This window comes from Aspergillus sydowii (genome assembly GCF_001890705.1).
Source record: "Aspergillus sydowii CBS 593.65 unplaced genomic scaffold ASPSYscaffold_9, whole genome shotgun sequence".
Classification (NCBI taxonomy): domain Eukaryota; kingdom Fungi; phylum Ascomycota; class Eurotiomycetes; order Eurotiales; family Aspergillaceae; genus Aspergillus; species Aspergillus sydowii.
The window spans coordinates 442,249-453,576 of record NW_024467867.1 but is presented as its reverse complement, the minus strand read 5'-3'; the positions used below and the strand labels follow the sequence as shown (position 1 = coordinate 453,576).

Here is an 11,328-nt window from a genome sequence, read left to right as displayed (position 1 = left end):
ACCTTCTGCTTTTCAACACCCACTTGCCTTTTCCCAGCGATTTTCTTTCTTTTCCGCATTTTTAGAACAGCTCTGCAATCGAATAATGATGATATTCGCTCGCTGACTATTCTGCACTTACCTCTCACTACCTCCTCAGCATGTCGGACTCACAACCAAGGCTAGCTTTCGCACGATACCGTCCGCTCTTTTATCTTCTCTCCGGAGTTGCTGCGGCGTATGCTCTCGTATACATTCGGAACCACCTCTTCTCCTCACCGTCCTCACAGTCATCCCTCCGCCGCCAAAAAGCCGTTCGTCGTCGCAGAAGAACTGGAATTGACGAGAGCGCACCTGTCGACACGCCTTCGTTTCGAGCTATCGCTCATTTAGAGCAACTGGAACGCCAAAATGGAGTGTATGGGACCTTCCGTATAGAAACTGAAGATGGCCGGCGGGTTGAGAGTGGGCTGCTTCCGTCGCTCCTTGCGACGCGGGATCAGCTTATGGAGGAGGTCGGCGTCCCCGAAGCCCACGCCGAGCGAATGCGCGAGATGATGGAGGACACATTCCTAGAGTCATTTTTCGCTCTGGATTTTCCGTCAACGCATATAATAGAGACTGAAAGCCGGGAGAGAGCATATTTGATGGAGCAGCTCCAGCGACGTGGTATTTCCCGGTCAGGAATCGAGAGGGCAGTCGCAAGGTTCAACGCGGACAATAACTATGGAGAAGACCTCCGCCGTCGACGACAGAATGGAGAAAGGGTTACCCTGTCGACTTCGAATTTCCCGGATGAACCCCCGCAGCCGCAGGTTATGGACGGCGGTGAGACTGTCGTCGACGACCAGAGCGTATTCTCGTGGAGAGAAGGCGGCAACGACAACATGCAGGCATCGGAAGGCCAGAACCTGCTGAATCTTCTTTATCACATTGCAGAGGACCAGGCAAGAAAGGATGGATACATTCATCGCGGTGTCACCTGTAATAGCTGTGGAGCTATGCCCATCCAAGGAATCCGCTATAGATGCGCCAACTGCATTGACTACGATCTTTGTGAGACCTGTGAAGCAATGGGAGTACATATCAAGACACATCTTTTTTACAAAGTCCGGATACCTGCCCCATTCCTAGGCAATCCTCGGCAGTCCCAACCTGTATGGTATCCCGGAAAGCCTTCGATGCTTCCACGGAATCTACCGCGCTCGTTAGCAAAACGCCTGATGAAGGATACTAGTTTCGAAGGAACTGAACTAGAGGCTCTCTGGGACCAGTTTCGGTGTTTGGCGAACCGTGAATGGGCGGAAGACCCAAATAAATTGGGTATGGCAATTGATCGAAAAACATTTGACCGCTGCTTTGTACCCAATACATCCGTCCGCCCTCCACCTCCAAGCTTGATTTACGATCGTATGTTTGCATTCTACGACACGAATAATGACGGGCTCATCGGATTCGAGGAGTTCCTGAAAGGTCTCGCTAGTTTGAACAATAAGAGCCAAGATGAGAGACTGCGTCGCGTCTTCCGCGGTTATGATATTGACGGAGACGGCTTTGTTGAACGAAAAGACTTCTTACGCGTTTTCCGGGCGTATTACACCCTCAGCCGAGAGCTTACTCGGGATATGGTTGCCGGCATGGAGGATGATTTCCTTGAAGGTTGCACACGCGATGTTGTGCTTGGAAGTCAACCAATCAGCTCCGCTTTCCCTGGAAACATCCCCTCAGGTGAAGCTTCAAGGCCGGGAGAAGGCAAGCGCATTAACCAAGAGGGGGATATGGAGATTGTGGATGGCGATGGTGTGCTTCGTCCCGACGGTGTTGATACTGGAAACCGACACTCTGTTGTTGGCGAAGCTGCGGTTCGGCGCCAATTTGGCCGAACACAACCTTTGCTTCCCGTTCGCCTCGGCGCGTCTGGGTCTAGCGCGGCAGAAGCGTCTGGTAGTCGGAGAAGATCAAGTACTAGAGACGATCATGATGATGACTCGGATGATAATGATGACGAGTCAGACGGCTCTTCGGCAGTAAGCGATCGTTGGCCGCCTGCAGAGCACATACAAGAAGAAGATATCGTGAATGCGTTGGGATCGTACGTGCCTATTGAGGACATCACCGATCCGGACGACAGAGCTCGCATCGGGACAGCCGTGTATAACCGAATGTGCGATAGCGATCGAAGACGCGTCGATTCAACTAGGAGGCAGGGAATTGATGAGCGATGGCGTCGAAGGGCTTTCTACACGGACGAAGAGGACGGTGGAACTGCACCCCCCGGCTACACGACGGACTCTGATGGGGAAGAAGATGAAGACGTTGATGTGCCAATGCCAGACTACGAATCGCAACCGCCCTCGCCACGTTCTCGGTCATCGTCTAAGGTGCGCTTCCAAGATGATCTAGCCGATGCCGACGACTATGAGGACGTTAGGTCTAACCCATCAACGTCCTCGCGGAGTATTTTGGTCGGCGAGAGGTGGGGTGGATTTGAGGTTCCCGAAGTCGAAAGAGATGTTGGCAAGGAGATCTTGTACCAGGTCACACAACAAGGGTTCAATGAAATACTTGACATCATGTTCAAGCCGAAAGAGGATCTGCTCATGGAGTGTTACCGGACCCGCACTGAGCGTAAAATCTGGGCCCGCGAAATTGAACAAGTTGAACAAACGGAAGCCGCAAACGCGAGCCGAGGTGACACGCAGTCAACCGCTGATGATCATGATGACAGTTCAGACCTTTCGCGGTACCGCGAGAGACCTCTGGATGAGCTCCTTGGTCGAGCTGGATACTCCGTCAGCAATTCTGCCACTGAGTCTGGTGAAGATGGGCCTGCCGCCGAACTGCATGAAGAGCTCAGACCACCTGTTCAGGACAGTGAGAACACTGATGCAGAGGACAACGATAGCGTCCGACCAACCCATCTTGCCAACCCAGAAGAAACTGACGCCGTGGAAGCGCCCGCTTCCCACTCGTCGCACTCGTTAATAGAGCCACAGGACAACTTGGTTCTCTCACCAACTCCCCGCCCTCAAACCCTCCCAGGCCTGGATGAGGCCACTCATCCCGACCTCGAGCTGGATCCCGACTACGACCCTACCCTCCCTCATCACCGCCCTAATGACGAAAGTGTTCTGCTCACTACCCTTCCACCCTCCCTCCTCCTTCGCCCCAACGGCGCAACATCCACTTTTCCTGCCCCACCCTCACTCTCCCCTTCCTCCCCAGAAGCTGAAGCCACAGCGCCGAAACGCGCACCCTCACCAATCCAACCCCTTCCCCCAACATCGCCAGCCCGTTCTCCATCTGCTTCCTCCTTGTTCCGCAAACGTCAAGGACCAACGAATCCACCACCACGCGCCACTCTCTCACGTTGGGCATACCTCAACCGTGTCGAGCAGGAATCGAAGGAGCGCGGTGGTGCAGGCGCCAAACTGAACTTTGAGGAGTTTTCGAAGCGTATGGCTGCTGATCGCGGCAGGAAGCTGGCGTTTGTGGCCAGTTGGATCGAGATGGCTAGTTTCTAATGAGACTCCTCTTGGAGGTATCATTGTGTATGAGTACGCGGGATCTCTAATTCCGGGACGCGGATTCACGTGTAATATAATATGGGATATTGGGTGCTATAACCCAATTAACAACAGAAAAGAATATGTATATGCTCCAATACAAGCTTAATGACCACGGAATTTCTAATCCTTGATTGGTAAATGTGTAGGATTGATAATAACCATGATATCCACCAGTATACAATATCATCAACTAGATAAAAGCAACCTCAATAATTACCGAGTAACAGGTAGGTAATCCTAATCCCAATACCTAATATTCCCATCCAACCCGCCTGTAACAACCTTGCTCGTCTCCTGCGGATGCCAATCAAGACAGGTTGTCGCGCCGCCCTCTTTCCCTCCAGCCTGAATCTTATGGTACATCTTGCCCGTCTTCCAGTCCCAGAAGCATACATATCCAGCACTATCACCGGAGCAGATAAACTGTCCATCAGGTGAGATCTTGAGGTCGATACCATATCCGGCATTGTTGTGCCCGCGGAAACTCTTCTTGCGGTTCTGACGGAACTTATCTGTCGCGCCGTACACGACGATCTGGTTATCGCCGGACTGGAAGGCGACGTATTTCCCGTTTGGATGGGGCGCAGCGCGCGTGAGCGCAAACATGTATGGTTCTGCGATGAATTTGATCGGGACAGGGATGCCGTATTCCCAGGCGCGGAGGGACTTGTCATCGGAGGTGGAGATGAAGCGGCGGTCTTGGTCGACGAAGGTGAGGGTGTTGACTGCGGCAAGGTGGTGGTCGTATTCCTGGACGAGCTCGCCGGAGCGGGTGTCGAACTGGACGATCTTTTTGTCGGACATACCGGCGATGAACTCGTGGGCGAGCTCGGCGCTGGGGTTGAAGCGGATGACGTGGGGTGTTTTCCCCGTAGAGAAGCGTGAGATGCACTGGCCAGTTTCGGTGTCCCAGAGCTTCATCTGGCGGTCGTATGATGCTGTTAAGAAGGTGCGGCCTGTTCTGTTGAAGTCGGTATCTGTGATGGCCTTGGAGTGGCCGGAGAACGTGCGCAGCAGTTCCCGAGAATGATATACGTCCCAGATCTTGGCCTTGCCGTCAGCTGCAGACGAGAGCAGAAGGTGCCCGGATTGCGGGAAGAAGCGGAGCGAGGAAATTGGTTTTGTATGCGACTTCCAGGTGTGGACGAGTTTCTTGGGCACGTAGTTCTTGACGCTGCCCACAGGCTTCTTGAGATCGATATCCAAATCTTGAGGGACGTGCATGTATGTTCGGCCCTGGTAGTCGTACTGCTCCGAGCCGTGGAACTCGGTTGTTTCGACCTTCGACGTGTCGTCTTGATAATCTGTTGCTTCCTTGCTCATCGCCGGCATAGGAGCCGACCCAACCTGTTCTTCTTCCTCCTCCTCCTCCTCCTCCACGATCTCCTCGTCGCTGGCAAGTTCCTCATCATAAACCTGATCGTCGTCTTGGTATTTCGCCCAAGGGCCAAGATAAGCACCAGGCCCTTCAACAATACTCGAATCGCCCTTCTTCTGACGCTTGGCGCGGAGTGTCGCCGACGCCTCTTTCGAGGGCCTCATCTGCACAACATCACGCCCACCAAACTGCGCAGCCTGGTCGAGATCGCCAACATATTGTCCGGGAAGGGTAGGGTTGCGGGTATAACCCAAACTCTGGAATGTGCGATGTTGAGCGGCGAACGTAGACTCGCTGATGGCAGCGGACTCGGCGTATCCAGTGGGAACATTTTTGCGCTTGAGCCCGTGGCCAGCCTCTGCGGTTTTGAACGGGTTCGAGGGGCCCTGTGAGGGGCGCGAGAGATCGTCGTATGTGGCGTTGTATGTGAGTGCTTTCGACGAGGTATTAGCGAGCATCATTTGCATGTGAGCTTGGTCCTGTAAATTTGTTAGGTATGCTGTGCTTCTATGCTGGCGGACTGCAAGAACCAAACCTCTGTGTTCACTTCTGGGGCCGCAACAATCTTAGAGGCGGATGTCGCGGGGACATTCCGCGTTTCATCATCGCTGGAGTCGTAACCGGCTCCGAGTAATGAAGCCATTTTATATAAAATTGAGTGTAAGGATGGAGGAGAGGTGCCGTGAACTGCAACAGGACTGGAGGACGACCGAAGTTTTACGGTTGGCGGAAGCGCCAACAGCGCAGAAACAGACAACCACCACCACCGCCTCTAAAACGTGAAAATACAATGGTAGATTGGAATTCTTATGATAAATAGCTTTAAAGACAGTTTAGAAGTCATTGTTGGTCCCTACAGGGTATCGAACGCTCATCACCGCAACACCGCTAGAGGTATATACAGCCATTATTCGAAAAACATCACTCAATATAAACCACAGCAGCATCAGGTTCTAGCCGAGGCTTAAGGAATTCATGACGAGTACAAACACACATTTCCAGGAAAATTTAAGAATCAAAAACAAGAATAATAATAATGACATGCCTTCATGAGGCCACTCGTCAACCTTGTCGTCGTAACCTAGCCCGCTAGGACTAAAGCCGCCCTGTTGTTCGTTTCCAAGTTCCACCAACACCCACCGATAAGTTCATGGTCATGTCATACATAATTATATACTTCCTCTCTCGCTTCCCAGACGCAAGGTCCGACCGGCTCCCACGACAACCTTATATTTCCGTATCATTGGACAGGCAACGAGGGAGGATATTCTCAGCTCCGATATTGATCAAGGGTGCTCTGAGACATCCCACCTATACAGCTGGGAAGAGTCCGCCGGCACTTGCCCTCTGACCAGAACGTATAGGATAGCCTGCATGGGGCCAGCCGAAGCGCATCGCGTTCTCGGCCTCAGTGCGAAATCAGTGAGACTCGTCGCGGATAAGGGCAACAATCATGCTGTAGAGGTAGAAGAAAAACATCAAAAGGTGGAAACCAAGCTTGATGAAGGATTCCTAGAGCCCGAAAGTCAGTTTCCGTCTGACGCGGACCTATGACGTAAAGGTACGCAATCTAACCTTCTTGTGTACATTGAGCTTGCGGAAGATTTCGGTCGCGTCAAGAAGGTGCTGGTTGTCATAGATCCTGAATAGAGCAAAGTGTGGTTAGCATGACATCGTCAGTGCACGCAGATTTTCGGTCGTTGGACCGAGCTCGAGGGAACGCACTTCTTGGCATTGAAAGCCAACAATGGCAGGTTCAAGAAGATTGCAAGCCAGTAGCCGTTGATCACGAAGAGGAAGGTAAGGAAGGCGTGGACACCGGCTTCGGGGATAATGTAGGCGTTGAGTCGGTTGCACAGGTCGATGGGGTTGATGTAGTCGCTGCGACGGGAAAGATTAGCGAAGAACCACTAGATAGCCCTCGCGAGTTGTCGCAAGCGAGATGCGCCAGGTATTCTAGCGAGGACGGATCTCTCCATATCAGAGACAAAATGGTACATACCACTCGAGATCACTGTACATGATAGTGAAGAAGACCTGCAGGAACAGGTTGACGGCGTTGATTAACACCGCCAATAGGTAGAGCCATGCTTCACCGGACATGCTGGGCGGAAGTGAGACGGAGGGGAGAAGATAGGGCGAAAGAGGTGGTCAGTGAAGGAGGTGAAACAGGGACCGGCGGAGGGGGACCGTAGGATGAGGGGGAGTGGATATTGGAGCGGGCGAGGAGAAGACGAGGAGGAGCAGGAGGGATTTGGGACTGACAACTTCGGTGTGGATTTGGCGGATGGGGAAAAATAGGCGTGGGCGGTGAACACCGGACTAGTTGGCTGGCGGCGTTTCTCGAGGGAGACACAGGAGGTGCTCGGTAGTAGTGGCCTTCGGGGAAATGGAGTTTGTTCAAGAATCTATTATTTGCGAATTTCAAAAGGATGCCGTGAGATGAGAAGCTGTTGAGGCCGGGTGCAGGTGTCCATCTGAGCTCATGATTGCGGGGAACACGTGCTTCCATCCGCATCTGGCGTCTTCTACTCGACACAGCACATACCACTCATATAGTATTAGGGAACAGCCCGAAAATGCCAATAGTTATTCGCAAAGCTATGTACAATCACTCAATCTGTCTACTGAAACTGCAGACTTCAATGTCATCACAATCTCATCATCAGCCCAGTTTGTGAGCTCCGCGGGAGCTCGACGCCAATACGAAGGCGGAATAATGCCGCTTGTCGCAGCCCAATCATCGCCTTTCAACAAGCAGGAAATGCATCGCTACGTATGCAATCACAAGGAAGGCACCAGAGAAAACGGCGAGTCCAATCACATCCTTCCAGAATGCGAGTGTATCGAATCCAAAGGCACTGAGAATAGAAGCCCCCGGAACCTCGATATCAAGTCCATATTTGTGGTCGATTAATGTTAGGAACGTTACCTCGTTAACAATCAATGCTTCGAAGCCGTAGTGGAATATGGACAGCTAGTTGACTAGTTAGCTGAAGGTCGGTAGCAGGAAAGGAGCTTGGGAAACTTACCGATTGTAACCACAGCGCAGACTGTGGTATCGCGTCGTGGTTAAGTAACAGTCCAGCAAACAACAGACTGAATAGCATGACTAAACTGCCAATTAGATTGGCCACCCCGCCATCGCGGAAGACAATCCCGATAAACAAGCAGATGGTAGCAGCGGCAAGGTTGAAGAGCACCAAGACCAGTATGAATTTGAAGAAGACGCCTGATGCGGGGATCAGTCCAGTCATCGGGTACACAATCACTCCCATGAGGATCGGAGGAATGAGCCTTAGTGGGACAATATCGAAGACTACCTTCGCGGCGTAGTAGGTAATGGGGTGGTAGTAGCCGTTAGCGCGCTCTCGCACGAACAGAAGACGCTCTGACGAGAATACAGTCAGGCTGGTCAATGTACTGAATCCAAATAAGGCTAGCACGAAGAAGAAAAGGCCCAGTCGATTCTGGAAACCCTTGATGTCATCCGTGAGACCATAGAAGAGATAACCGCAGAGGACTGCAAGCAAGATGGCAATAGCGTAATGTGTGAGCATCAGCATGGGGTTTCGGTAAAGGTTCTTCCATGTCCGTTGCGATAGAATGATGAACTGGCGTCCTAGGCTCACCCGCGCATAACTCTTCGCACGATGAGCGGCAGATTCAGACGAAATTTCTGAATTAATAGAACCATTTCCAGTACGGGCATGCTGAGTAGCTGAAGCGATCTCCTCGCGCACGGACCGCGCGACGTCGGATTCAGCGTAGTGGGCAACCATCAAATCCAAATCTGTCTGGCCTGGAGCGGCTGGAGGCAGATTGTCTGGGTCGTCAAGAACCTGGGGTGGCGTCTGGCCCTGTTGGTGGGACAGCCGCAACCATTGCTGGTTGCGATCGCTTCCTGCTGCCTCTCCCACTGTTGCATCCTCCTCGTCCGTTCGAGGGGTGGGCGGCGCCTCGGGGTCCTTTCGTCGAGAGTAAAGCTGGCGGTCCTGTCGTTGTTTGAGAGACGTTCGTCGCTTGCCCTTCGGCCGTCTACCGTAATCAAAGCTTGCGCCAGAGGTATCTTCCATACTCCCATTTGATGCACTCGCCACGGACTTGACCGCTCGCAAACTACTCGACGCGGTCTTTGGCGGGTCGGAGCGCACGGGCAATAAGGCGTTTTCCTCTTCGTCGCTGTGGAAGTGAGTGGTATTGCCAGCATGCATTGTGAGGTCGACTAAGTAATCGGCGATGTTGAATCCCGGTGGACACGAGTAGCCTGCATTGTCAAAATACTGCTGGCATGTTGCAAATGGTCCAGAGTAGACAGTCTTGCCGTTTGCTAGGAGAATCAGGCGATCGAAAAGAGCCACAATATTGGAACGCGGTTGATGGATGGTAAATATAACGGTGCGATTGTACGTCTTCGCCAATGTCACCAAGCATTCGACCACGTTGAATGCATTGAACGCGTCCAACCCACTGGTAGGTTCGTCCAGAAACAGGATGCTAGGACTGGTGACCAACTCGCAAGCAATTCCAACTCGGCGCTTCTCTCCACCAGAAATGCCTCTGCCTGAACCTTCTTCAGAGCCAATCAATTGGTCCTTGATATGGTATATTCCTAGTTGTTTTTCAACCTCAACTACGCGTTGTTCTTTAGTAGCTCGGCTCATATCTCGAGGCAGCCGCAACAACGCGCTCGTCAAGATTGTCTCGTGCACGGTCAAGGTGGGAAGCATAGTATCTTCCTGATCCACGAAGCCGATCATGTTCTTGAAATCCGAATCGCCCACCTTCTCTCCATTAACGTAGAAGTCTCCTTGGACAATGCCGCGCTTATTCTTTCTGGCCAGAAGGTCGAGGAAAGTGGTTTTTCCCGCACCCGAAGCACCCATGATAGCGCTGATTTGCCCCGGTTGCGCGGCACCCTGGATTCCGCTAAGGATCTCCTTTCCATTGACAAAGTAGGAGACGTTATCCCAATAGAGAGCAGCTGGGCGATGCTCAGCGAGAAGCTTTGTCGCTTCGTCGTCGGAATCATCCGAAAGAGGTAGGTGAATGGGGCCGTATCGAGATCGTCGAGACATATACCAAAGGCCAAGAATGACAGCAACAACAAATAAGGCACACCCAGCAATAACACCTGCGATGAGAGGGGTGTTGATCTTTTTGACTGGACGTTGGTATCCCGGGACTTCGGTCTTATGAACACATTCACCCGAAGAACACTGAAGGGTGATACTCTTATCGCCAAAAACGGACTTGATCAAATCATCCATTGCGGGTTCCTTAAACTTGCTACCATCATCTTCGCTGCCACCGATGGTGGACGTCGTTGAAAAGGTGGCCGGGCCCTTGATTGACTCGGAGAGAAAGTCCCCAATGTCGATAGAACCTTCTTCACCACAAAGCATACGCCCTGGTATGCACTTGCATTGGATATTCTCGCATTTATAGTGAGTCGTGTTCTGATTGTAGTCGGTGTCCAGACCCCATTCGCAAGTATCCAAACCACAGTAAAATGACTCAACCTGGCCGACCCAAAACTGGAAGTTGCAAGTCTTGTCCTCGGCTTCACACGAGAAGGTCACTTGGGGTGTCCGTTCCTTCAGCTGGTCCAAGATCTTCCGGTTTGTCACATCACACATCTGGAAGTTTTGCCTCACTGTCACACCCTCTTTATAGCATACACCATCTTCACCGGTGGGCATCATCGCATTGCAGACTTCGTTTGTCTTACAGACGTTGCAGTTGATTCCTTCCCAGCCATCCTTACAGGAACAGGATTTGCCTTTCCGGGGCGGTCGCTGGGGATCTGGAAGTGCTCCGCATACTGGTTGCGAGCAGTCTTCCCCAGTAAAGCCCGGAGGGCATATACATTTTCCGGAATTCTTATCGCATTTTGCGAATTGGGCGCACTGGAAGGCGTCGAGTTGGCAGTTGAAACACGGCGGACAGCCGCCCGGTCGATCGTCGAGGCTAGAGAAGAGTAATGAATCGACGTCGGTCGCAGAGCTGTTTCCTTGTGCAAAGACACCCGACTTAGACAAGGAGAAGCCAAATGCCAAAAGCAGCTGTAATCGCATGCTGCTGGGGCTCGCAAGGTCGGCCAACTAAGGTCACCCGGCGGCTGGCGAGGTGCGGAGCAAGGTGAGAATCGCCAGGAACAGTGCAAGATACCGGTCCTAGAGAGGAGAAAAGCAGAGCAATAACGCAGTGTAAAATTCAAGCACGAACTGTACCATCGAAAAAAAGCGACCGATCAGACGAAAAGAGGACAGCAAGACGAAAAGCAAGGCACGAGATGTGAAGATGATGAAGTTGGGGGTGAGATGGGGCGATGACGAGGGCGGAGAAGGAAAGGCTGGCGCAGGGCTTGGCGGCGGCAGCCTGGGGCATCCACCTATCAAA

The 11,328-nt window shown here is 52.3% G+C and overlaps 5 protein-coding genes across 5 annotated transcripts; 1 reads left to right on the top strand and 4 right to left on the bottom strand.

Moving 5' to 3' along the window:
* Positions 1–140: 140 nt before the first annotated feature.
* On the top strand, positions 141–3,503 carry ASPSYDRAFT_156379 (EF hand domain protein; the record flags this gene model as incomplete). The annotated part of the gene is made up of 2 exons (XM_040842553.1): positions 141–2,853; positions 2,968–3,503. The coding sequence occupies 2 exons, from the start codon at positions 141–143 to the stop codon at positions 3,501–3,503; spliced, it is 3,249 nt and encodes a 1,082-aa protein (XP_040700261.1).
* A 282-nt stretch (positions 3,504–3,785) lies between these two features.
* On the bottom strand, positions 3,786–5,569 carry ASPSYDRAFT_59756 (WD40 repeat domain-containing protein; the record flags this gene model as incomplete). Its single annotated transcript, XM_040849748.1, has 2 exons — positions 3,786–5,405; positions 5,462–5,569. The coding sequence occupies 2 exons, from the start codon at positions 5,567–5,569 to the stop codon at positions 3,786–3,788; spliced, it is 1,728 nt and encodes a 575-aa protein (XP_040700260.1).
* Positions 5,570–6,345: 776 nt separating this feature from the next.
* On the bottom strand, positions 6,346–7,029 carry ASPSYDRAFT_33544 (cornichon family protein; the record flags this gene model as incomplete). Its single annotated transcript, XM_040845110.1, has 4 exons — positions 6,346–6,438; positions 6,502–6,568; positions 6,652–6,807; positions 6,929–7,029. 4 exons carry the CDS (start codon positions 7,027–7,029, stop codon positions 6,346–6,348), a joined length of 417 nt encoding a protein of 138 aa, XP_040700259.1.
* Positions 6,985–7,555, bottom strand: ASPSYDRAFT_1140269 (uncharacterized protein). Its single transcript, XM_040839967.1, has one exon. The coding sequence runs from the start codon at positions 7,442–7,444 to the stop codon at positions 7,019–7,021; it is 426 nt and encodes a 141-aa protein (XP_040700258.1). The 5' UTR covers positions 7,445–7,555; the 3' UTR covers positions 6,985–7,018.
* ASPSYDRAFT_1140268 (putative ATP-dependent permease ADP1) lies at positions 7,556–11,236 on the bottom strand. Its single transcript, XM_040839966.1, has 2 exons — positions 7,959–11,236; positions 7,556–7,903 (listed from the first exon to the last, which is right to left on the bottom strand). The coding sequence occupies exons 1-2, from the start codon at positions 11,001–11,003 to the stop codon at positions 7,667–7,669; spliced, it is 3,282 nt and encodes a 1,093-aa protein (XP_040700257.1). The 5' UTR covers positions 11,004–11,236; the 3' UTR covers positions 7,556–7,666.
* Positions 11,237–11,328: the final 92 nt, after the last annotated feature.

Bases quoted from the DNA above. Each gene is read 5' to 3' on its own strand.
- ASPSYDRAFT_1140269 (XM_040839967.1), bottom strand. From the start codon at position 7,444: ATGCGGATGGAAGCACGTGTTCCCCGCAATCATGAGCTCAGATGGACA.
- ASPSYDRAFT_1140268 (XM_040839966.1), bottom strand. From the start codon at position 11,003: ATGCGATTACAGCTGCTTTTGGCATTTGGCTTCTCCTTGTCTAAGTCG. The intron at 7,904-7,958 runs GTAAGTTTCCCA...CTAGTCAACTAG, and splicing joins CTGCGCTGTGGTTACAATCG to CTGTCCATATTCCACTACGG.